General features: G+C 36.7%; 1 protein-coding gene across 1 annotated transcript in view; it reads left to right on the top strand.

Annotated features, from left to right (window-relative positions):
- Positions 1-18,919, top strand: part of LOC146165452 (protein FAM184A-like) — a 30,623-nt gene extending 11,704 nt beyond the window's left edge. Inside the window, exons 7-19 of the mRNA XM_083381825.1 lie at positions 56-208; positions 2,652-2,812; positions 3,326-3,448; positions 3,993-4,143; positions 4,849-4,989; positions 5,453-5,556; positions 6,214-6,335; positions 7,186-7,334; positions 10,238-10,355; positions 14,130-14,322; positions 14,887-15,004; positions 16,013-16,117; positions 18,602-18,919. Of these exons, the coding sequence (XP_083237951.1) occupies positions 56-208; positions 2,652-2,812; positions 3,326-3,448; positions 3,993-4,143; positions 4,849-4,989; positions 5,453-5,556; positions 6,214-6,335; positions 7,186-7,334; positions 10,238-10,355; positions 14,130-14,322; positions 14,887-15,004; positions 16,013-16,117; positions 18,602-18,814 (1,851 nt within the window). The 3' untranslated portion in view covers positions 18,815-18,919. The remainder of the gene's footprint in view (positions 1-55; positions 209-2,651; positions 2,813-3,325; positions 3,449-3,992; positions 4,144-4,848; positions 4,990-5,452; positions 5,557-6,213; positions 6,336-7,185; positions 7,335-10,237; positions 10,356-14,129; positions 14,323-14,886; positions 15,005-16,012; positions 16,118-18,601) is intronic.
- Positions 18,920-26,571: the final 7,652 nt, after the last annotated feature.

The following is a 26,571-nucleotide window of genomic DNA, read 5'->3' as shown; positions in this document are numbered from 1 at the left end:
GGCAGACAGATTTCGGCCGGTATATTTCAAGTCTTCTTCTTCTTCTTCCTCTCAGACGCAGGACGCTATGGACAAGCTCCTCCGCGAAATGCAGGATCGGATCATGAGGGAGACATCCAACTTTGAGGAGGAAAAGTCCTCCGCCATCGGGAAGCTGGAGGAAGAAAGGGACCTCATCTCCAAGGAACTAAAGACTGCTCAACAAGAGGTAATGGACTCCATGAGTGGTCAAAATATTTTACTCTTTTCAAGGTCAAAGGTTCAAATTGAAGCGATGTCCGATTATATCGGATCGGAACCGATACCCGATACCAAGTAGTACTAGCGGTACTCGCCCGATACTCGGGTGGTATCGGTGCCTATCCGATGCCAAATTAATATAGGAAATTCAGCCATGATTTTTGGATCAAATGCATCGATTTCCGCCTTAAAAGATAAATGTAAAAAACAGAAGGGGAATAACTGGGTAACATAAAATGTAGCGATTTGTACCTTGAGAAGTAAATTTATCAATAAACAGAAAGCGAATAACTGCGAGTAACTGAACTTCTTAGCGCTAAATAAAATTTTTGGCTAATTATTATGTAAAAAAATACCTTTGTTGGCTTTGATATTCTTACTACGCCTTAACGCATTGCCGTTTATACTGAATTGTACGATAATATGGTGGCAGTATAGGTGTACAGGGTGTCGCCAGATTCTCGGAGTAAGACAGCTGCCATTTTAATGTAGATTTGTATATTAAAAAGTGAACTTTGACAGAAGCGACGTTAAAATGTGCCGTGAATCTTTAAGGAAAGTGCTTGCTAAGGCTAAACATAACTCGTGGTTGTCCCCCCTTTCACTAAAAAAAATTAGCAAAAAAATTGCCTTCATATTGATAAATAACTAATTTTTGATACCAAATTAATAAAATAATTCGTTCTAGCCAAAATTTTCGATCCAATGTAGCGGTTCTACCTTAAAAGTTGAATTTATCATAAAGAAGTAGTAGGTTTACAACTATAAGTAACTGAGTTCTACACGGTGAAGCAAATTTGGGCTAATAAACTTTACCTTTAAACGTTTCAATTTTAAATATTTTGCTTGTTTGATTATAGTGATGACATAATTTGGTGTTGGAACGGATTGCGGTATATTGTCTTAAATATCGGGTATCGTTAACGGGGTATAATGTCAAGTATCAGACATTTCTCATTAACACATTAAAATCGTTAAATCTCAGAGATTTTACTCTGAGACGCAAAACGCCTTCTTAAACCGCACACGACATACACAGCATTCCTTTCCAAGTCGCCAGTTTAATTAGGTGTGTGCTGGAAGGTTACGAACGGATTATCGTAAATTGATAACATTAGCTGGAACTCGCATCCGGGCTCTATGCCTTGCGTGACTTCACAACCAAGTGCCACTGTGACGTCACACAGCCTGATTGTTATTTGTTAAACAAGCTTTACGTTGCCTTACGAGATTGTAAGTAAGGTGTGAGTGTGAGATTGCAATTGTTGTTTTGCAAACGTTGCTTACTTTTTTCCTGAAGAAAATATGTTTTTTTTTTATATGTCTAATCTACTTTAGGAAAATAAAACTATAGTGAAAAATTAAATTAGCTAAGCATAATTTAACTTCAAATCATTCATTTGCAAGATCCGTTTGTAAAATTTGTGTAAAATTTATACAACAAAATTCAGAGGTGAAAACATAAATTAGAAAAGCATAATTTAATGTTAAACAATACATTTGCCCCCGTTTTTGCCTATCTTTAAATTTTAAAATATCTCTAAAGCTGACGAAGGGTTTTTAATGTTTAAAACATCTAAACTCGGAAATAGTGATTTTCTACTATTGTAGTCCACGCATTTAAATACACTTATATACGATTGGAGTCAACAAATATACTGAGGGTCCTTCAACTATGAGAAGCGCTCTTGACAGCGACACTACACATTTCCCATCACACCATTATTCTACCAAATCACTTGTTAGTTAAACAAAGTCGTTGATGATTCGATAATGTTAATGATAATGCTGTATAAGTTCCAGTTTTCATATTTGCCCTACAATTTGTAGTTGAACCCAAAACCATTGAAAAATAAAAAAATATAAAATAAACCATTTAATTTCAATAATGCCTCAAATTAACTGGATTAATATCAAGCCTACAACCCACAGCCCCAAAATCAACCCATGAAAAACACTTATCTAGTTTTGTTGTATTTTCACTTTAGCAATATAACTGTTTATTATTTATTTTGATTTTTATATAGAACCTACAAATCTTTACAAATAACTACAGGAAAAATCAATCTATTTGAGTTTTGGAGCATAATGGTTGGAGGTTGTAGTAAGACGTAATAAGAATATCAAAGCCCATACAGTAGGTATCATTTACTTGAGTTGATATTCTAATTTTAATTCGTGCCAATTTAACTTATACAAAATTTGATTGATATATTCAACTATAACTCATGAAAAACATAATCATTTCTCGGTAACATGCCCAATACTTACTGAACAGAAAAAAAACTGAGCAGTACCGGAATTGAATATTTGGAAATTGCAAAGAAGACAACCCCTTTAACAGTGATACACTAAATGTTGTGTTTAACAGACAAAAAAAATCCGATCATGTGACGTCATTTTTTTCGCAGATCGCGCGGCTCACCGACGTCATCAGCACGCACGAGAGCGGCCTGGGCGACGCAAGCACGCGCATCGGTGACCTTCGGGCGCGCATCGGTGACCTTGAGAACGAGGTCCGCGATTCTGACGCGCGAAGAAGAACGGTGGAAACCAGTGCAGACCAAGTCAGGTGGGGCACCAATTTTTATGTGTGTTTGTTGTGTTTATTTAAAGCTGTGAACAAATCATGTTCATTACGTGGTTTCGGATGTTGTTGATTTTTGTAAACTTGTGCTTAGTTAAATCAGGTTTACAGCACGAAGACAATACGAGTCGAGGAATAAATGTAGAGCTATTTTAACTGAAATTATATTGTAAGAATAACCAGTACCACCAGGTGGCTTTTTACTGAATTAGCAACAAAATACTTTTCCAAGAGAGCTATTACCTGCATTATTCTCAGATTGTAACATTTACATATGTTTTTCAATTAGTAAAACGTACTTTGCACGAAATACATTGCCTTGGATCATATTTTGAAATAAAGGTTTGAATCTGCAACCTGTAGCACAAAAATTTAAAAAGATATTTTTTAAACAAAAATATTGAAACAACTCTGTTTGAATTACGAAATTTTCCCTTAAACAACTAAGGACCCTCTTGGTTCCACGACTTGCAATTTGAAAATCATTTTTACTTTTAGGAGGGACATGAAGCATATGCAGGCCGAACACGACCGCAAGGTGTCGTGCTTGCACTCCGACCACCAGAGTGCGCTAGAGGGGCTGAGGAAGGAGTTGGACGAAAAGTGGGAAGAAAGAATGACGTAAGAAAACTAAGAATGACTTCATTGTTCGGGCATTGTGATGACTTATATTTAAGGTTGCAGAAATTTCGATTAGATGAATTTTGACCTGAGAAATTGAAATATCAAAGCAATAATTTCTAGTAGAAAAAACACAAAGCCATATCCTGTGAAATCGAATAATAAACAGTGTGTTTGAGAAATCGTCAAAAACTTGAACTTGATTTTCTGTTTTACGCTTAAAGTCAAATTTGTATTCAGTTAGGTGAAATGTATTTCTAATTACTAAAAAAAAGATCAAAAATGATAAAATAACTAAACAACGTACACCAGTTCTAGTAGATTGCAATACATTAGAAAGCCTGCAATGTTAAGTCAATGAGATTAATTTTGGCCCAATAAAATTTACTGCTTCTAAGTCGGACGTTTAAAACGTTACGGTTTAAAACAGCACCACTCCAAACACGACTATGAAAAAATACCAACAAAAACAGACTTTACTAAAGCTTTCTAGCTGCTATGCGTTCAAACTCGCTCACATCCCTACGTTGGTTACGTTCTGCAGGTTGAAACTTTCCGAGCTCCAGAGCCGCCTGGCGTCACAGCACGTGGACGAACGACGTGAAATGACGAGGGATTTGGAGCAGAGGAAAGAGGAGGAGATGAGAGCAGCTAAAGAGGGGTGGGAGGAGCAGATCAGACAACTCGCCGCTCAGGTTCGACCATGCTGCTGCTGTTTTTACTTGTTTAAATCTTGTTCTGGCGATTTAGTTTTCTTCTAATGGGCTCAAGGTCCTTATTCCAAAATCTTTACTTTGTCCGTAGTCGTGTTTCGAACCGTGTTTTGTTCTGACGTTGATTTTATTCTCATTTCGGTGGGTGGTGGCTGAATTTTATAATAAAACCTGTTCTGCATAATCGTAATTAGCCAAGTTTACCAACCCGTGTTTTCAACCAACATGCTCTTGTTTTCACTTAATCAGCGTGGTCCAACTATACTGTCCCGCTAACTCGTATTTTGGCCCGTGATCTTAATGTTATGCATTGGCCATTAATGAATTCATAATGTTATAATGCTTGTAATGTTAACTTTATAATTTTATTAAGTTTTTTGAGAAGTTTTGTCGGTTAGAATAACAGCGCAATGCCCAACTTAATCTGTTTGAATCGTTTTTGTGATAAATAAACTTGGCACCAAATCGAAGGCTCCTGCCCGTATATTACTTTCCCTTCAAAGAGGGCTAGCTCAAATCTAAGAGAAGTAAGATCCAACCACCTTTTACGTACTCCAAAATTCTGCCCCTGACTTCACCACTAACTCCCTTACCAATTCGAACCCCACCCATTGCCCACCCTAACCCTGAACAGTACCAACTGCCTTAAAGCATTTTTCAAAATTAAAACCAATTGTTTCGTCACAGATGTCCGAAATGCGTCACAAGAGCGAGGAGGAGCGGAGAGAGATGGAGCGCCGGTTGGAAGAGAGGAGCAGTAGCATGGGAGATCTGGAGAGAAGGCTCCGGAGCGAGGCGCAGGAGAAGGAGGATCAATTCTCTTCCAAGGTGAGAAGGTTAAATTCAAAAGTAAACACCTTGAAAATAACCTAAGAAAACTGAAATCAACACTGATTTTTAAGTATTTCCCAAAGCAGTGGCTCTCAAACTTAATCATATGACGGACCCCTTTAGCTTCCTAGATTAAATGAAGGTCAGTCTAATTTTGAAAACAATAAAAATTAAAACGTTTACCACAGAATATATTTATTTTATCACTTAAATCCGTACTCATACCAACTACTTTACCAGAGGCTCTTGGAATATTACTATTATGGTCATTATGGATATAGTGATATTTCCTGGTTCATATAATTTATATCAAAGCATTAAAATATGTTGCGCGGTCTCTTAAAGTTTTGACGGGCGTAACTTCTGCTAAAAGGAACTTTTTGCAACACATATTTACATAAATTAATATAAAATAGATTTTTAGGTGAGTATCGACAAATGTTCTCATTAAACTTTCCAGGTGGAACATTTAGAGGGCTCTCACAAGATGGCGCTCGCCGCACTGGAGCAGCGCAAGGAAAGTGAATTTCGCAACCTGGAAAGTCGTCTTCAGTCGGGACACAGGTGACTTTCCATACATATAAATAAATCTTGGTATCATTCTTCTAATGTTCTGATAAAACGAGTCATCCTCGACGTTATTTTGGTTTAGGTTGCAGAAAGACGTAGCAAATCCCATATTTACGATTTTTCCTGAAATAATAAGTAAAAGATACCCCTAGAAAATGCTATTTACAGTTTGATTTCTCTTCGAAACTCAGCAGTATACATGTAAGGGGATTCCAAATCAATAGACAGAACAGATCGGTCACATTGGACAAATATGTTTACCTTTAAACTTTTTCAAGTCATCGCTAAACATATCCTTTTTTCATTAAAAATAATAATAAAATGCTTCAAAGTCTGCATTTTCGCCTCACTCAACCGTCTGAGTGGAAACTGCGAACTAACTTATTTTGGTAAATCATTCTAAGGCGTAGTAAAAATATCAAAGCCCACGCAGAAGTATAGGTATCTTTTTGAACGTTTGGAATAACTCTGTATTCATTTTCAACGTCATTCAAAATGATACCTTCTTCTGTATGGGCTTTGTTATTTGTACTGCGTCTTGCTACAACCTCCACCATTATGCTCCAAAGATTACCTAAGGCCTTTTTAGTAAATCGTTGCTTAAGCTAACATGAGTATTAACTGCGAACTAACTTGAGCTGATTGTTCCAGGGAGGAGATGCACTCCCAGATGCGCGCTCAGCAGATCGCCCTGGATGCTCTCAGGGATCAGATGAGAAGGGAGAAGATGGGAGAAATTGAGAAGAAAGAGGAGGACTATCGGAACGACCTCGGTGAGATTCGGGACCCTAAAATATCTATCAACATTATAAGTTGTGAAATGTAATTATGTCTTTAAATTTGTTGAGCTTCCTGTGAAGAGGATACATCATTATGAGGTTTAACATGGAAGTACGGATTTTTGTACAAAACTTACAAACTAGCCAAGCATAGTTAAACCTAAGGATGCTCAGAAAATAAGTATTCTGTTTCGGGGAACTTCAAAAAGAACCAACCGCATTTTAGTTCAATGCTTCCATGGAAGACCAAATGTTCATTCCTAACTTAAACCCATCGGTTATCCACAAAGAGCGACAATATACACATAAACCTATGGACTACGACTTATGCGCGTAGTTACACAATGTTTAAACAGATGAGAAGGCCGAACTATTCAAGAGTAAAATACTAACTAAGTCAAAGTAAAAACCTATGGATAACTAGCTGGAAATAAGAATGTTGTTACGGGAACTTCAGGAGTGCAATTAATGACCAGGGGGAGTGACACGAATAGCATAAATAAATTCGAGTTCAATTGTTATACGCCATGTATTTGCGTTTATTCCGCAATTTCTATTTTTTTGGACATATCATGCCCAGCCCTAATCCAAATAAATGCAATCGCGTACCCCGACCACAGTCGGCGACACAACCAAATCAAACGGCTAAACAATTTCGGTTCGCGTCCTATAGGTTGAGAAACATTGCAATAAAATGAATAAACACGTTGCCAAAGTCGATTAACCGTTAAATATTTAACAAACCTAAACGACATTATATCGCTTGGCCGATTAAATTAAGCTTGTATCAGATATTCTGTAGCGCCACCTAGGTGTTGTAACCAAATTATATTCTTTCCGCCAGAGGAGGTACGGAGCGAAATGTTGCACCAGCAAGCCTCGGCAATTGATGACGTCACTCGCCAATACGAGGGCCAACTCGCTACAGCGAAGTCGGACCTGGAGCTTCAGCAGCAGAACGCAGCAAGGCGTGACGAGGAATACAACAGAAAGGTAAACAAATAATTAGTTTTTTATCTTATTAAAAAAGCGGCATAAAATTAGGTTTGTCAACCTATTAGTGCGCGAAAATGAGGGTTTGGTCACCATTTTGTGTTTTTTGTGTCTGATACGTTTCAGTATTTACAACTTGTGATATTTAGAACTAAATTATGACAACAAAGTAAAATTTGCCCTCAAAAAAAAGGTTGGGTCCTAAACATACAATTTCTGCCCTACATATTAACATTCAAGGATGGAAATTTACATCAAAGATAAGCATTATCTTTTTTAAATCCGTGCTTGTAACAATAATTATTTGTTTTAAACCAATTTTTTTCAGTTTCCTAAAAAATTATTGTAAGAAAAATCAATTGCTATTAAATTTAATTAACTCAAAGTATAATAATAAGAGAACATAACGTGATTTGCCAGTATAACTTTTAACTGACGTATTTTATGTTCCGGACGTGCATTGTGACGTCATTGTTTAAGAAAACGCCTAAACATGACCCCTAAAAAGGCGGCCCCCGGATAAATAACACGGGATGAAACAAGGTCTTCTTGCTTGTGAAATGCCAGACGCTGCGCAAACGAAATGCCGCGATTTGCGCAAAGTGATATGCCAGACGCACTATGACGTCATAGATACGCGAATGTCGTAATGGAAAAAAGAGCTCGTTAATCATATTTGTAAACAAGGCGTTTCCGGATGGCTTTTTTCGAGAAATTTCCTAACTACTTCAGGCTTGAACAACTGTTGAAAGCTCGCAGTTTTGTGATTTTTTCTTGAAATGCTTACAAACATGTTTTAGGGGTAAATTTAGTGACGGTCCTAATCAGGGATGCCCGATAAAAGTGGATCGGAACCGATCCTAGATGTCATATGGTTGTATATAATTCGACTTAAAAATAACGAAAAACAACATGGAGCAATCTAATGTATTACGTGCAATGCTTGAGATGAATAGCTCATAATTTTATAATAAAATGTTAAATTAAAGTACTTAATTTCAACCCATGTCATTTGACTCAATGACTTAGTCCGAGTCATTTGTCTAAAAGACTTCAAATCAAGTCATTTTAGCAAAACGACTAAAGTCAAGTCAATTGGAAACAGTGACCTAAGTGCACTTAAGTCAAGTCATTGACTTCAGTCATTACAACACATGTGAAGCTAGAGCTGGATAAACCGCATATTGCACACTGCACTGACGCATCACGCATAATTACTCACCGTTTCTAGCGCTAGCAATTCTTATCGCAGCTCCTGTGTACACGAAACCACGAAAGCTTTTAACCCTAAAGCGTTAGGTACTGAGGAAAAAACATAATCGCAATATATCTGCAAGGTTGGTAAATTCTAGTTCTAAAATGGTAATTTTTTAAAAATATCAATCGATCTACAAAGGAAGAAAATTTCAATATATTTAAAGTGGCGAGTCCCGATATATCTACAAAGTGGTAGGATTTTAATGTATCTGCGCAATTGGAAAATCTCACTATATCTACGAAGTTAAAAGATCGCAATATATCTTCAGGCCGTCAGTATATCTCTAAACTTCAAAGGATTGCGATTATAAGTTTTCTGTGTTTCTCAGTTGCCACCGTCTCTTGCTGACACGAAGATTTTTAAAGATACAATTTCCAGAAATAAAACGTCTTGTTTCGTCCGACAAACAGCGATTTAATCACGATTTTTTAAATCGATTCAAAATCCGTGAGAAATTCGCACTGATAAAAATCGCCCACGAAAAACTACAACTTTGCGATTGCTGAAACATTCGATTTACGCTGTATTTGTTTGCGGTTGGTCTCGGTCGAAATACTAGATAGGAGTAGATAGCCACAAAGAACTAAAAGTAAGACGTCACACTATTTTAGTTTTTTGTCCCCAACTAAAGGTCCTTAGAGGGGGCAGGCTCCTAAACCTTTGAATTGTACCTACGTATCACTCTACGTCATATCTGGAATTTTTTTAATTCTACGATGTATACTTTTTCTAAAAAGCTCCGGACAAAAATCGGTCGGAAACATACCAAAGCAAACTAAAGCAAAAAATTTTCGGCCCAATTTATAAAAAGGTCGCGCATTGGTCTGAGCTTTGAACAGACATTTGGAACGCTGGCATCAGTCACTTTACTTGGCTTGCTTATCGCCAAATCCCGCGCCCCTGTGCAATTTCTGGACAAACCCAGTCATTTGGTCGCCTTTAATGCACACGATAGTCACGATAGACATCTATGCAGCCTTATGCGACGCAAAAATACACATAACCGCCGCTTTTGTCGCGTTTGAGAAATTCTTGTTTCGGAGTTTAAGGACGTAACTAGAAACCTCCCTTATTTTACCGCAGTGCTTTGTGCATTTTTAACCCTTAGTTTGAACACACTTGGGACATTTAAAGGCTATAGGAGACAGTATTTTTCATGCCTATTTTAATTTACAAATTTCTAATAAACTAAAACTAACTAAATTTGCTTAAACGAAGTACTTATTTTAGTGGTATATAAAATCTAATATACCGAAGACACCCTTTAGCCTTTCAAAAAAAAATACAATTTTGTTACTGCCTCAAGTGTCCGCTGTTTGCAAAAATAAATAGATTATTTTTTATTTTTTTAACCAATTTACATGGTGGACGCCCTTGAGATTCACGTCTAATTTCACCAAAAGTAAAACGTTCGCGACAAAAATACCCGTTTAGATAAAAAATTTACTAATAAAAAACAAATATAATTATAGTTCAATTAAATTTATTGCAATTCGTTTTCAATTCATTTATTTTGGCTTAAGTTTTTGCAGAAAAAAAAAAATTTTGACACTCAAAAAAAAAACAAAAAAACACTCATTCACCGGTCAATCTTTACATTTATTTGAAAGAACTTAAAATGACGTCACACATATTTTCGTTCCAGTTGAGCGACCTCGAAATGGAGCTGCGAAGTTCGACGTCACAATTGCACAACCTCAGGGACAAGGTCACGGAACAGAACGAATCGTTGTCAACTGTCAATCGGGAGCTCGAAATGAAAGGTAGGGGTGACGTCACGAATTGAATTCGTCACTTGATTAAAGTGTTTTGCGGGTTTGGTAAATTATATCGTATTTTAAAAGCCCTTTTTTACGAGTCCAACATAAAGTGATTTCGTTAGTATAATTAAAAATTGGTAATATATATTTTTTATGCATTAATTTTGTTTATGATCTAACACAATGTTTCCCATTTTTTAATGAGATTTCAAAGAAATAAAAAAAACAGTTTTTCAAAGAGTTTTAGGTGTCTACCACCTTACTATTTTAGCCCGCTAATTTTCATGATTTGCATAATGTCAGTGACAAAGACCGATGTGAAAAAAAACATAAAAAGAACAATTTAGTCTGTCTTGGCCGAAACTCGAGTTCGTTCAAAAACTAAGTACACAATTTCGCCCTATTAAACCCACTCATAGAATACTAAAGTTTGTTGTCTTTTTTTAGCCAAATCAATTTAACGTAGAAGAACCGTAAAAAGGGTAATGCTTTTTAAAATTTAAAAGAAAGTTTGCCTGCATAGCACATTGGTTATCTTACACCGTCCGTGGTAAAATCTCTTTATTAAATTTTCAAACCCTGCTTTGTCCAATACGCACTTTGCGTCAGAACTCATGTTTTCAATGTTGCGCAGTCGCTCCAATACACAATTTCTCCATCTTTAAACCCACATATAACCGAGATAAACACACGCACGTGCCAAAGTACACGATACACTGCGATCCAAACCTCAGATATGATTCACTCGAGCCCCGATCCCCATTCCTCGTATATTGTTGTTTGTGACGACAATACGCCTTTTGTTTCAAAGCTTTCCAATTCGGGATCGCGCAAATTTTGTTGGCCAGAGTTTGAGGCCGCTTCACAGTGGCCGGCACCTTTTGAGGCTCTTTTTCGGCCATTTTTTCTTTTCATTCGAGATGTTGAAAATTGATGTGAAAGTATAGTGGCGGATATTTCAACAAATGCGAAAGACGATTGTTTTATTTAACACAGTTTGGGAATCTGAACTTCAGTCTTAGATTATAATTTCAAATTATATTAGTGGGATAATAGTGGATTAGTTTGGCAAACATTTGTTCCTCCAATCACATCTTTTCCAATTCTCATAGCCTTTTTTGTGGTTAAAACCTTCCAGAAAAAATAAGTAAAAATAAATCTTTAATGATGTTGTCGTTATGAATAAGTAAGACTTTTTCCTGGGTCTTTTTTAGTTGTTACGCCAACTATCATACGTGAAAGTGCCCCACTGAGTTCTTCAATGATCAATAGTAACACATCTATAGTCCTACACCTCAAAAAGTAAAATCATCGCGTTTTACAGCGGCTTTTAAAATTGGCCAAGGGGTAGAACAAAAACATTGCCAAAATTTGCAAAGGTAGCAGGAATCGCCTCGATCGGCCCATGTTAGACTGGTTTGCGTGAGAACAGTCACAGATGATCTTTAGAACCCTGTAATCATATTTTTGTGGCCTTCATTTTTTCTCCTTAAAACAATAAACTCATTTTCGCCTTAAAACAATAAACCCCAATCTCTAACACAAAACTGCGTATTGGCTAAAGACAGCTCCACTCCGCCACGTACATTAGCGACGCCATCTTCCCTAAATGGTGCCGTGTGTATTCCGGCTAGGCGCGATAAGCCTAAATTGCAGCCGAAACGCAAGGCAATTGTTCCTCAGCGCCCTTTTCTTTGCGATTGCGCATATTTTAATGCACCCTGAACTTAAGCGAAGCCTCACCGCATGCACGCAAGCATTGTAAGGTTGTTTTGTAAGCTATACTCGCGAGAAAAAAGGCTATATCGACTCCCAACCGAATGTAGGTGTATCGTGTTAAATCTGCTGTCGCATGAATACTAGTTTTAGTGCTTTACAGAAAATTATGTAATTGTAGATTCACCGCCTCATTTTGCACTAAAATGTGCTTGTTAAGGATGTTACAAAGGCTTTATAGTATGGTTTACTGTTTGCTCGTTCTTAAAGGCACCTTACCAAGAAAAACGCCGCCCTGTACAGAATAAAAAATTGAAAAAAGCATTCGAGCAAACCATATTTTACTAAACGTTTTCCTTCGTGTTTTCTTTTCGAGCCCCTCTCATTCTAATGTCCCATTAGTGTCATTCACGAAAGACAATAGGCTCAATTATGTAACAATACCACGAGCGTCGTTCAAACTCGTGCATGGGTTTCAAAATAATGTCCTGCAAAGGATTTACGATAAAGGTCAAAAATCGTTTAGGCGTGTTTAAATCGTTAGTTGTTGTAAAGTTGTAATCCAGGTTAACCTATACAGTATACTACGACCTATATTAGGTTTTTAAACGTTTAAAAGATCTTGTGATGTTGTGTGGTGAATTTCGATGCGTTCTGCGGATGTGGTTATTGGAAATTTGAACTACCTTCCTAATCGGTTGTAATGCTTGTGTTGAATAAACGTCCAGGTAGTTTTACTTTGGTTGGAAATGTACACCGATGCTGGACCACAACAACATATTATATCTTGTTTGGTCGGATGATTTTACAAGGTTACTTATTTCCGACTACAATGTGTTAACCCTTTTCTCCCCTAAATCTGCCAACGCTTTTCTGTTATATTTACTTATACATACGCTTAGTATTCAGGTCGCCGTACATAAGGTTAAGACACTCTGACTTAGAGGCGTAGCTAGGGGGGTGCGGTGGGGTACATATGTCCCCGGGCGCCAAGGTACAGGGGCGCCAAAATGAGGCTTTCAAAAGCCAAAATGAGGCTGATTTTTCTTTAAATACCATGTTGTATTAAAATGTGAATCGTTTTTACGTTTAAAGTAAGGTATATTATGTTATTGTAATAGAAAATGTGATTAAACATGAAGGAGGGGCGCCAATTTTATAGTTTGCCCCCTGGCGCAAAATACCCTGCATGGCTACACCTCTGCTCTGACTTGGTACCTTTTTTCTTGCCGTTGTGCACCACCCGGTTTTAAAACAAACAACTTTGATGAAATGTATTTATGTTTTTTAAAACCAAAAAAATATATTTTCCGATCCTACAGCAAGCTGCAAATTTTAGATTTTAGATTGACCGGTTTAATTTAGTATTAGAAAACATTATTGCCACAGTTATACAGAATTACGTTAAATTTCCGAAAATTTTTATAAGATCTTAAACATGCGCGCGTACCACTAGTGTTGGGTGGACTGGTCAGATACCCAGCGCCACATTTTTCAGTTTTTCCATAAAAGAGCCATAGCTTACACATGGCAGAAAATAAAATCACCCTGTGTACTGTATATTACTCTTTCAAACACATACTCTTGCTCAGCTTGATTTTTTTATCCACACAATGATCGTCTTCCTCCTCAGGACACGAGTGCAAATTATTTTATTTGCAAAAATTAGGATAAATAGCACAGTTTTATAACAAAAATACTCAGGAAATCACTTCATTTTAACCCAAGTCATTTGTCCACAAGACTTAAGTCAAGTTAAGTCATTTGAAAACAGTGACTTAAATGCACTTAAGTAAGTCAAGTTAAGTTAAGTCAAGTTAAGTCAAGTTAAGTCAAGTTAAGTCAAGTTAAGTCAAGTTAAGTCAAGTTAAGTCAAGTTAAGTCAAGTTAAGTCAAGTTAAGTCAAGTTAAGTCAAGTTAAGTCAAGTTAAGTCAAGTTAAGTCAAGTTAAGTCAAGTTAAGTCAAGTTAAGTCAAGTTAAGTCAAGTTAAGTCAAGTCATTGATTTAAGTCATTACAACACTGCATCCTAGTGCCACACAATGACCGTCTTTCTCCTCAGGACACGAGATCCTCCGGGTGAGGAGCGAAGCCAACGTGGAGATGCGCAGGAGGGAAGAAGAACTGCTTACAAAGTTCCAGGGGAAGCAGGATCGATTCGAGGCGGAGGTGATTCGTCAGAAGCAAGCGATGGTGAATGATTTCAACCGGGCGACTGAAGCACTCAAGGATAAACTCTCAACCCTGAATATCGCGTAAGTTGCTGCTTTTTTTTTATTAACTATTAATTTTTTATATAGTGTAAAGACAAACTGTCCATTTCTTATATCGCGTACGTTGTTGATTTTTTTGTGTTTTAAATATTATTTTATACATAAAAAAATAAAATATTCTTTATACATAAGTTGCTGCTATTGTTTAAAGATAAGCTCTCTTCTCTTACTGTCGCGTACGTTGTTGATTTTTTGTTAACTTTAATTTTATAAATATCGTTTATCCATAAACTCTCCACCCACATAAAACATAAAAATGATTTTACTCTCCACATGAAAAGTGATTTTGATTTGGTTTCGGATGTGTAAATGAGGTAGTTTTTTCTATTCTCCCAGACTTTTTTATTTTTCTATGTTTAAAATGGGAACTACATTTTACTTTCCGTTTAAAGATTTGCTTTTTCTTGGTTATTAAAGGTTATGGATTGTTTCCAAATGTCAAAAGGGTGTCTTTTTAATATTTTAACTAAAAGGTTGTTGTTGTCTCGCTTGCTTGAGTTTTTGCCGAAGAAACAGATTTAATCCTGTTTTTCTTCTTCCTCCCAGATTGCGAGAGGCTGAGGAACGATTCGAGAGACGAGAGAGTCGTCCGGAAGATGTTGACATGATCAATCAACTCAAGGAGCTGGTCATCGAACGGGAGAACCAAATGCAGAAGCTTATTGTGAGTCATTTTATGCGTTATTCTGACGGTTGAGATTTGTTCTGAGAGTGATTTACAAATGATTTGTTTTGTAATACTGCCTTACCAAAACCTCAACAAATGTGACTGACTTTCTGTATCAAGATAGAGGAATCAGGTGGCACTGTATAAAGACAAATTGTATTTGATTCTCGACAAGCTTTCGCACAACCGTGCTTCATCAGGTCAAAGTATAAAACCTTTATATACTTTGATTTTATACATTGACCTGATGAAGCACGGTTGTGCGAAAGCTTGTCGAGAATCAAATACAATTTGTCTTTATATACAGTGCCACCTGATTCCTATATTTAGAATTATACAAATACGGCCATATACAAAGATTTCTGTATCAAGAAATCACCCTAAGTTCTGCGTTTAAACGAGAAATTTTTTCCTAAGTGTCTTGTATAACAAATGCAGAAGCTTATTGTGAGTTGATTCTTACGTTTGACGCTTGTTGTCAGACTATTCGACTTTCTTGTCATTATAGTCATGTCTAACAAGATTGTTAACGGAAAATTAGCGTACTTCTGCAATCATACGCTTCAGGACCTAGTAAGTTACCCTTTTCGCCTTCAATAAGCTAGTATTCTGTGACAAGGTGCCATTGCACTGGTGCGATATTATTATGTTCAAGGCTTGGGGTCAAAACTATTTTTGCTTTTCTAATATTAAAGCCTGATTCTCCATCCACAACTTATTAATTAAGGCTTAACTTCACACTTTATATAAGCTTTGCTTCAAAATTTTAACACTGAAAACTTTAACGGTTATGCTTGCACTTGATTAAGTCACTGTTTGTAAATGCCATGCGTGTCTTTTCACTTAATTGGATGTTAAGTTATTCAGAACTGACTTGTCAATATTACTGGCTTGCGAAAACCTCAAAAAATGTGACTAACTTGTCACATCAAAAAGTCGTAGAAGCTCTGCGCTTTGACTAGAAATTTTCCCCGAATTAATAACGAAATGTATTTTATTTTTTAGGATGACAAAAAGTACTTCCAGCGCGAGTTGGTAAACCGAGAGACCAACTTCAACAAAGTCTTCAGCACGGCGCCCAATGTCGGTGTGCTCAACCCACGAGTTAAGGTGAGTACTGAGTAGACATACACCAATGTGACGTAACAACAACCCTGCGTTGTTGTCGAATGTTTCAAACAATGGCTTTGATTTGAATCGGTTCATGACTTCACTTTAGACATAATCTTTCCTCTTTGTTTTAAAACGAATAAGAGTTGGAAATACTGGATAGTTACGTTGATCTGACGAGCCTGAAACATATACTAGTTTAAGCATTAGTTAATCATTGTTGTAGACAGGTCATTTTGAAATGACCTGTAAGAATATAAAAGGCAATACAGAACAACAAGTGCGCTTGACTCAATTAGAAACATAAGTCATTACATCTGGTTAATTATATGAATGACTATGGTCAATCCCTCTGAAGTATTGACCGACGATAACCGCACACATTATAGTACTCTTGATTCAAATCCTTAATAGACAGACTGATATCAGTTAAACCAAAAAAAAATTGTAGTGCGCATAGGTGCGATAGAAAGGTATAATGACTTAAAATCTTCACATACACCTGTTTTTTTAAATCTTTGTAAAATCAGATATATACTCTTTTTACACGCATGCTACGTTTTTCCTGCTCAGTAATTAGAGCTTTCTTTTAAAAATGGCGTATGTTTTGGGTTTCTCGGGAATCACAGGTAACATGAATCTATTTCTATTTTCGCGTGACACCTTATCGACAACTCGTGACTGGTAAATATACCCTACGCATTCTTCCAACAGTGGCTTCTTTTCCCTTGTATGAATTACACATCGTCTCGAAATATCCCAACATGCAAACGAATAGCCCAGGGTCTTTGTTCTACACGAACGATGACCTTCGAGATAAAGTTCATTCGTACAACTTCCCAACATATAGTTTGCCTTGGGGCTGCAAGAAGCACTTTCCGCATCTGGTAACACGTTTGCATCCTAGGATAACCGCAGCGGAGTATAGTTGGAAGACTCTAACGAGTTTTTGATATTTTGCACATTGAGAAACCGCCATTTAAATTTCCTCACATTTTGGGATTAACTTAAGGTTTTTGCTTTAGTTTAGACTCATTACCGACTCATTTCCCTTTATCGTCACATTTTGATTTTAAAACTTGTGAAAACCATCATGTCAGTATATAAGCCTCTGATGTGATTTTTTATTTCGAGAAACGGTCTCAGCTTTTAAATTTGAAATATCCAAAATTAACCTGTTAGTATTCAAAACTCCGACGCGTATAATTGAGAAACGTTTTTTTTTAAATTGGTTCACGTTTTGGAGTTACTTGAAAGGACTTGTTTTACCTTTTAAATTTTAAATTTCCGAAACCGACCCGCCATTATGCAAGGTCTGACGCTCTTTTTCATTTGAGAAACGGTGCTTTAAATTCGCTCACATTTTTAAAATAACTCGTTTCGCTTTCGACTTGTTACCAAAACTCTTCGATATTTAAATTCCCCCGAACCAACGTGTCGTTATTTAAGATTTAGACGCGATTTTGCAATTGAGAAGCGGCCCTTTCAAATCCAGTCACGTGCTGATTTAACTTAATAGGGATTTCCGCTTTAAATTTTTCACCGAAACCCTTTTTTGAGTATATTGAGAGTGCATTTTCAGTCCCCTTTTTTAAAACACACAAAGACTTCTAAAGTATAGAACTTTTTTAGGCATTTCTTGTTATTCGTGTGAAACCAGCATATACGAAGTGTTTCATTACATAAGTGTGCTCCTTTTATTGTTTATTCTGAGTTTTACCGAAAGCTCAAACCATTATAGCGTCGATAAACAACTGCTGTTTGTACGTCGATAAACTATAAGTCACAACTGTACGATCCTTTGTTTGCCAGAAAAAGGGCCAGAATCCGCTTTTTATCAGACGCGACTGTCACTTTACAAACTTGCCACTTAAAATACAAATCCGGAACAGTTTGTCGCATTCAACATTGAGTTTTTAAAGTAATTTTAGCGATTCCAATTACCCAATATATATGTAGTTTATGTAGCACAGTTGTAATTGACGTTATAACTGTTCAATAGGACCAGGGGTGAATTTCCAAAACTTATGCAAAAATAGTTCCCGTGGCCTATCATTTATAACACCAAAAGGCCCAGGGACTGTTGTTATTTTCTATCATGTAACTAATTCTAAGAATTGGTTTTAGGCTGCCGTATTAGAAAACACAGTTGAGTTTGATGTTCGCATTTGACAATGTATTTCAGATCAGCCGCAAAAATATACACTTGCGTTTTTAGTAAACATACGCTTGCATCGAAGCATAACGGTTGGAGGTTGCAGTAGGACGTAGTAAGAATATGAAACACAGAAGTAGATAAGTAGGATTTTGAATCTGTAATTAATGTTAAAAATGACTAAAGAGATATTCGAAACGTTCAAAATGCTACCTACTTTTGTATTGACTTTGATATTCTTACTACGACTATATAGCTTGCAACTTTTCTTCATCCTACTACAACTTACAGCCAGGGATTTGAACAAAAACAATTTGCTTCTATTCCAGAAAAAGGGCCAGAACCCTCTTTCAGCGCCAGCGCGTTTCGCCAACCAGTTCATCAGCGTTCCCAACATGAACTCGCTCGAACCGGCCATAACCGCCTCAAACCGGTTAGAACCGATCAGATCCGGTTCCACCTCCCCAGGAAACTACAGTAACGGAGCTGGCAAGCACTTGCAGCCAACGCCCCCGCAACACCCCAAAAAGTTCCTTAGGTAAAGCCGTGACGTCACCCGACCGACGCATGACCTCTGTGACGTAACACAGCGTGTGTGCGTGTATGACGCGACAATGGACTAACACCGCACGCGGCATGTCACAATAAACTAATGACCACGACATGATTTTATCTTTTTTTTTGTTTTTGCGTTTTTTTTTACTTTTTGCGTTTTTTTTTGTTACACATATTTTTTGACGTCACCAAGCTTCCACGTGTGACGTACTCAGTGCCTTAAATTGTTGATCCCCGTTCAATTTTGACAACTTTGTAGTTTTTTTTAACATAGCCTCAACAATGTCATATTGGTCTATTTTATCCCTAGATACTAAGAAAAACGATTTTTTTTATAAAAAGTTGTTTAAATTGTAACTTTCTTAGGATTTATTTGGACAAGCTTTCATATCTGCTTTTACAATTATATTAACACCTTTATACTATAAATTATTTGCAAAATAAAATGCTTTTCGTATTGATTCCAATAACCTCTTGCGAAGCTAACAAGCACAAAACGTTTACCTAACTTTTCCTTCGTACAAATATGATTTATACCATTTCTTTGCTCTAACCGGCGGAAAAGGCAACTAAAGAATATTGACTCGTTTAACGCCGCATAAAAGACGAATGCGACGCCATGACTGCTCACTGTGACGTAATAAACCACCCCTGTGCCTTCACAGTATTAATTTATTCAAGGGGTATTTATATTAAACACTTGAGTTTTTCACTTTTTATCACTATTTTTTGCCTCTGTTCACAAAGAGAGTTTCGAAGCCTGTTTTTTGTTCCTAGTTTTATTGTATTTTTACGTCGAGAGGCAAATTTATCTTGTTTTTTCCTAGCAAAATATTATTATTATACTCTGAAAAGATGCCTGTTGATAATAATAAACGTTCGCTATACATACAACTAAGGGAGAAATACTTGTTATTGGAGCATAATGGTTGAAGAATGCAGTAAGACGTAGTAAAAATATCAAAGCCCATACAGTTAACTGATAACTGAGTTACCTAAGATATTTGAAACGTTCAAAATGATACCTACTCCAGTATGGGATTTGATATTCTTATTACGACTTGGTATTTTATTTGCGTAATGGTAAAAATGGGAGCCTTATTGGCTGCGAAATTTTTTTTTACCGAAAACCGCCCAAGGGCTTCGGTGTTGCTTTCCAAATTGACGAAAACTTGATGATACGGAACCGGAACTTTATTTGTGTTGACTGAGGTTTGAATTTCCATCAAACTGCCTTGGGCAATGATTGTATGGCGTGGTGCCAGGTTAAAGTATGATCACAGAAAACGTTTGAGAAAAGCACGCTTTTGTGCATTCGGTTAAGTGTAAAAAATCATGGATAAAGAAAAAGAGGGTAATCTTGTTTAGAAAAAGATTCAAACGCTTATGTGTTGCGGGTATTTTGCTTGTTGTTTCACGAATACTTTACATTTTTAAATCTGCATTTCAACATCATTCATACGCAAAAATCTACCAGGGTGAAAAAGCTGTATTTAAGAATTGAATATTAATACAAAATCGAAATTAAACAACATTTTGTTTGAATTAATCAGCGCCAAGACTTTGCCTGGTTTTTATATTTGCTTTTCTATTACAGAATACAGTTGACCAACATCGAGTATTTGATTTCAAAGGGTGGTGCATTTGCCTAAAAAAACTCTCCGTAATCCTTTTCTGGCAAAACAGAAAAATATATTTGTTTTTTTCAAAAAATGCATTTCCAACTCCCATTTAATCACTTTCTATTGCTCACAATGGCCATTGTTTTGTCAACAACCAAAACTATCAATCATCGCATAAATTCCGAACGGATAAGGCCTTCGATCAGCTGACACAACATCAGCAAATTAAATCCGATTAAAGCTTAAAGTATCCAGCGTATCTGAACTCCTCGCAATCCTAAAGAAACTTACTGACGTACACTTTTTTCTTTTCCAAGTAGCTCGCTTCGGTTCTATATTTGTATCGGGGAATTTTGGAAGATTTTCATGAGGTGTTGGATTGTAAAGGGATTGCCGCATCGCTATTTTAAAGATTATGTCTGTAGCGGTGTTGTGATTAAAAGAACGTGGAATGAAACAAAGAATGAAGTGGGAACATAATCCTTTTTTAATTCAAAATACAATTTAGTTTGAATCGATATTTACGCGAAGTACAAACCATAACCGGGTAATACATTGCACTGAGTAAGCCATATGAGACGTGTCGCATACAAGCAACAAAACACAAACAAAATCCTAGTTTTAAACCTATGTTTGATCAGTGCAAAACTGTTATTTGCAGCGAATTAAAAATCGTTGTTTTGAGTAATGATGTCCATTAATTTTTTTCGGATACCGATAGGCTGCTCGATGTTTCAGAGCAGTGGTTCTTAACCAGGGTTCAATCGAACCCTTGGGGTTCGACGCAGCTGTTTCAAGGGTTCGGCGAGAACGTCCTCTGAAACATAAATGCTGTCATTTCAAACTAATTCGAATCTCTTTTATGCGCCAAGGTGTCATGTAACCTTAGAAATTGAAAGTTCCAATTTAACCTATATAAATTCAAGTTAAATTGGAATATGCCCGGTTTCAGCTGCTAGGAGGAAGAAACGAATACTAAGCAAAAATTTGAGGTTCGACGAACGCTTGTAGAATTGCATAGGGGTTCGACAGGTTACCAAAGGTTAAGAACCACTGTTTTAGACAAAGAGTACCGCGATCTGGTCCGATACTGATGAGTTTATTGGTATGCTTAAACAAAAAAAAGGTAAAACGTGCAAAGGTAATTTTTTTCAGTTGATTTTTCTCAGGAGGTTTAAACACCCTCGGGGTTGTTAACTTACACTATTTGATAAATTTATACTTCAACTGAGATACGATAATATCGAACACCCCTAGTTTTGGCAGTGTCTCACTATACCCGTATTCACTGGGTTACATTTTGTTTGCAAACGCTCGAAGCTACGAAAAATGTTCGATATCGCAAGCCGGTTGACAGAGTTTCTATCTTTCAAGATTTGTCTTTATACAGTGCCACCTGATTTCTCTATTTAGAATTAGGACAAATACGGCCATATACAAGGATATCTTTCAAGATGATTCTGTTGAAACAGTGTGTGACTTGTAGATTTGCGATTTCCCTTGTCAGTTGATATGAACTCCGTGTTTTGTAAACGGTACGAATTTATACACTATGTTTAGTTTTATATTGGACTTTTTATTGAGGCTTTTATCGCCATTTACTAGCTCTAAAAGGCAAGAAAGGCGAAATATCACAGACAGATGGACGCGACACGATTCGTACAAAAAAGCTTTTAATAGTGATTTCAACCACAGATTGTAGAGTAAATGGTAAAATTGTTTGTAATGAGAAAGGCACAGTGCATGAGTAACCCTGCAATAATGTATTTCCTACTGCCTGCATATCTAACCATATATCCATGTTTGTGAGTATTTCCTATTTCTGCATGTGATGGGGTTCAAGCTCCTCTAATTGATGACTAACCACAACATTCGATGACTAACTATATCGACATGATGATATCTTGGTGATCTCATCAAAATCGCTGTTATTCTTGGATTGGACTTTTTTGTCGCAAGATGACTAACATTTACTTTAAACCGTGACCCAAACTGCTGAACCTGTGTATTCTGTCAAATTCGTGACGTATATTACACCCAGTTTAGCACACGAAGCAACACGTAAAAAAATAGATCGCCTGTCCTGTTGCGTTTTGAAAGGTTTATACAAAATTTCGACATGTAAGGATTTACGTGTAAGCAAGCCAAGGCTATAAAGCTAACCGTTAGTGAGGTTTGAACTCACGACCGTTTCTAAAGTATACATATAAGTTTCAACATGGTTCAGTCATGTAAAAACGAAAAAGTGAATGCTGGCAGTAAGTGTAAATCTACCCGAAAATGTTCAACAAGAAACTTCAAAACTGTTTCCAGAGTCACAGACGATGACAATTCCAGTTACCAGCAGTTTTCCAACCATTTTACCTCCCCCGAAACCATCAACAACAGCCAGGACCTTTCAACACTTCGCTCAAACGGCGAAGCGTCCCGAGTTACTTCGGATGAGTTCGTAAAGTTTCGCGCCTCGCCTTCGGACGAGTTCGCGCGACGCGAAAGCGAGGTGGTGCGCCGAACAACGACCTTCGAGCCGTCGGGCGAAATCAGCCAAAATGACGTCACAATGAGACCGCAGAGATATCGTGATGTCACCGATGTTTGGCAGCGTCGCTCGTTCTTCGACGACGACGGTGACGTCAAGGTGCTATCACGTCACGAGCGTATGACGTCACCGTACGGAAGCCTGCCCGATCATTATATGATGAGGAGTGATTCGAATACTTCGAAGAGGAAAACACTGAGGGATTCCTTTAGGACGATTTTGTCCAAGAGAAAGGTCAAGAAATAAATGGAAGCGAATTTCGTTGTATTTGATTAAAGATGACAATTTAATCGTTTTTTGTTCTCGCGGCGTTTTTCTTAACCTGGGTTAAACTGAATCTCAATGGTCGCAAGTTGTTCTTGAGAAACTTAAATAGGCTTTTCTTTTTTGCCTTAATCAAAACTAAAGTATTTCAGAAAAATCATTTTGATTAGCCTTGTATCATAGTTAGACAAAAAAGCTCCAATTAGTAAATCGAATACGTCAATGGCATGTATAATTTTATTTTTGAGCCTAATTAATTTCAAAGGCAAAACTGTCGAGAAACAATGGTTTCTACGAACTTTAAAAAGCGAAACTAATATTGTTACTATCGGAGTGACTGAATTAGGGCATTCGATTGTCATTATATATAAGTAACGTCTTATAAAGTATGATTTAGTAAAACAAAATTTACCCCTAAGATGTGTTCAAAACTGTATAAAGTTTTATTGACTGTCGATTTAATTCCTTGCATTTGTTATTTATATTAACTTTTTTACTTTTTTTTTAACTTAAGGTGTCAATTCATGTGTCTCAAAATTCACCGCACTTAAGTTTTCCTTATTCGTTTGAACAACACCTTTTTAACAAATAAACATTTCAATTTATTCAGGTCGAATTTTTTGCACGAGCAAGTAGTCAGGATCAAAAACACTTAAACGTAGGCTGCTCTTATGTTTCAACGGGTATTTTTAAAAATCAAAAACAGACTTGGTAACATAGAAAACGTTTTTTTGATCGGACTTTACATTTTTGTAAGTCAGAGCAAGCCAAATAATTACGCATTCTTGTAACTTTCAGAATAACCCATTCTCTGTAAATTAAGGGCACTTTATTAAAATATGTTCTAAGCGTTGGGAATCTTACCATTGAGATAGGATATCTCCCCAAACATACAAGGCATACCGACATCCGTCATTTCTGATAAAGATCGGTATTTCCCACCCACGCATTTTTCGGACATCGTTCTAGCTAAAATGTTATTAACACCTCTTTAGGTAAATCGTACTTCACAACGCAAAAAGGGAATGCTTTATAACTTAGTTTTATTGTTAGTTGGGTTCGCATAACACATTTAACTAATGGCGTTTCGATGAAAGTTTTTTTTAAACTGCGCAATTGAAATTTATTCGCTTCTTAAGTTATTGGTGGCTTTTACAGTTTTTTAAATAACAAAAAAAGTTTTTTTGCGTATTTAATATGGCAATCATTAGACAGCAAAACTAATGTTATTAATAAAAACAATACTTATGGGTTGCTATCATTTTTAATTTAAGAAACTTGTAGTTAAATGCATTAATATTTATATAATTTTACTCTAATAAATAAAGTTTTCTAATCGGATATATTACCCTTTAAAATCCATTAAAGACAGCACGATTAATTTGGTGTATAATTTCAATTCGGAAATAATTTCACACGACTTATACAACGTGTTCAACATTACGGCGAAAATTGGGCGTCCACTTTTTCCCACAAAATCGTCTCAAAATCGCCAGCTTAGTAAAAATAAGATCGCATTATTGCAACAAAGATAAAACCTCGATGCACGAAAAGTTGGGTAAGCCCCGCGTTTCCATTGTTCGCCGGATCAAGAGTTTGTCTGCAAAACAAGCTTATCAGGCCTAGCGCATCTCTGTGAGTCACGCGTTCATCACTGGTTAGTAAATTGAAGCAAGAAAATTGCCCAATGTGCATTGCCGCTATGGAATAGAGGTTACTGCGGCATTTTGATTTTATCTTCAATGTTAGTCGTGAACCAATAAGATGCCTATCGTTAGATCTGGTGCCTTCTTGTATGCTAATAACCCTATATACATCAAAACATTCTTTCACAGCTAAAAACTGTTCTTATGTTGACAATCTAAAAAAAATTGAATCCCTGAATGAGCTTAAACAAGGTTAGTCATTTCGAATGTTACTGGATTCGTTTCTGTGCTTGAATAATTAAATAGATTTTACCTTCTAGCTAAGAGTACTTAAACGACAAAAAAAATAAATGTTGTTGGTCGAGCATAAGCGGTATGGCATCGGTTTTACGGTTACAAAATTTTCCGGCTAAACTTCGGCTAAGATAAGGTTTAAGCCGATTATTAAAATACTTGTAGGCTAGTAATCGATTTTTCGCCCTGCCATTTGGTAAGTTTAGAAATGCAACAGACCATAGGTTTTTGGGGGTCGCCTCAAGATACTGGATTTTCTTGGTTTGTTGTTAATTTCAGGATATTTTCCGAATTGAGTTTCTTTTCGTGAACTTTGGAGCATAATGGTTGGAGGTTGTAGTAAGACGTAATAAGAATATCAAAGCCCATACAGAAGTAGGTATCATTTTGGACGTTTCGAATAACTCTTTATTCATTTTCAACATCTGTTGAGATGTTGAAAATGAATAAAGAGTTATTCGAAACGTCCAAAATGATACCTACTTCTGTATGGGCTTTGATATTCTTATTACGTTTTCGTGAACTGATGTTCGAATCTTTACAACAAAACAACTTGAAACCCAATATTGATTTTGCGCAAACATTTCGTTGGGTGTGACTTTTTATTATCACGCCAAACTATCAGACCCTACAAGAATGTCAAGTCTTGACATTTCTTTCCGACACCAATGCCCGCTATTCTGGACCAAAAGTATCGCCTTTCGAACCGACACCGAATGACGTCACTAATACGCGCAAAATAACAATATAGAGTATTGAAACCTTCAATGGCATTTTAAAATGTGTACATTAGGCCACAATTTGTTTTAGGGTGTTATAGTTGATTTCCCGACTATTTTCTGATACATTCACCTTTCAAGGTCACTGTGTTGGATCGCAAATCATGGCTGAAAATATAATCAATTTCGGCGGCAATATTACCCTAGTACCGGACGATTACCGATACTATCACTTAACATCGGGTATTGACTCCGATTCGATTTTTTTAAACATCCCCTGTACATGCATAGCAGACTGTCATGTGCGTTAGAGCCACATCGAGCTGTATTGTATGTGGAACTACGCATAATATTGAAAAACATCTAGATTTGAAACCGCTGTGTGAGCGAATTGTGCTGATAAAATATTTTGCGTCTGTCAGGGGGATTGGAGTTCTGTTTGTGGGGGTGGATTTGTGTACTGCTGCAGCCAGCAACAAACACAGACAGCAGAACACGAAATGCTGGCGATCTTGGGAGGGTAGGTTTGGACTGTAGACAGATTCCATCCAAAGTAGCTGTTTTGTATATAATCATTGCAGTATCAGTGATCTGCTTGGCAATTATTGTTTGTCTGCAATCCAAGTAAAGCGAATTTCCTTTTAAGGTATTTCAAAATGA

This window comes from Ascidiella aspersa, chromosome 2, assembly GCF_963924565.1.
Source record: "Ascidiella aspersa chromosome 2, kaAscAspe10.2, whole genome shotgun sequence".
In the NCBI taxonomy this organism is placed as follows: domain Eukaryota; kingdom Metazoa; phylum Chordata; class Ascidiacea; order Phlebobranchia; family Ascidiidae; genus Ascidiella; species Ascidiella aspersa.
This window is presented reverse-complemented; position numbering and strand designations above follow the sequence as displayed.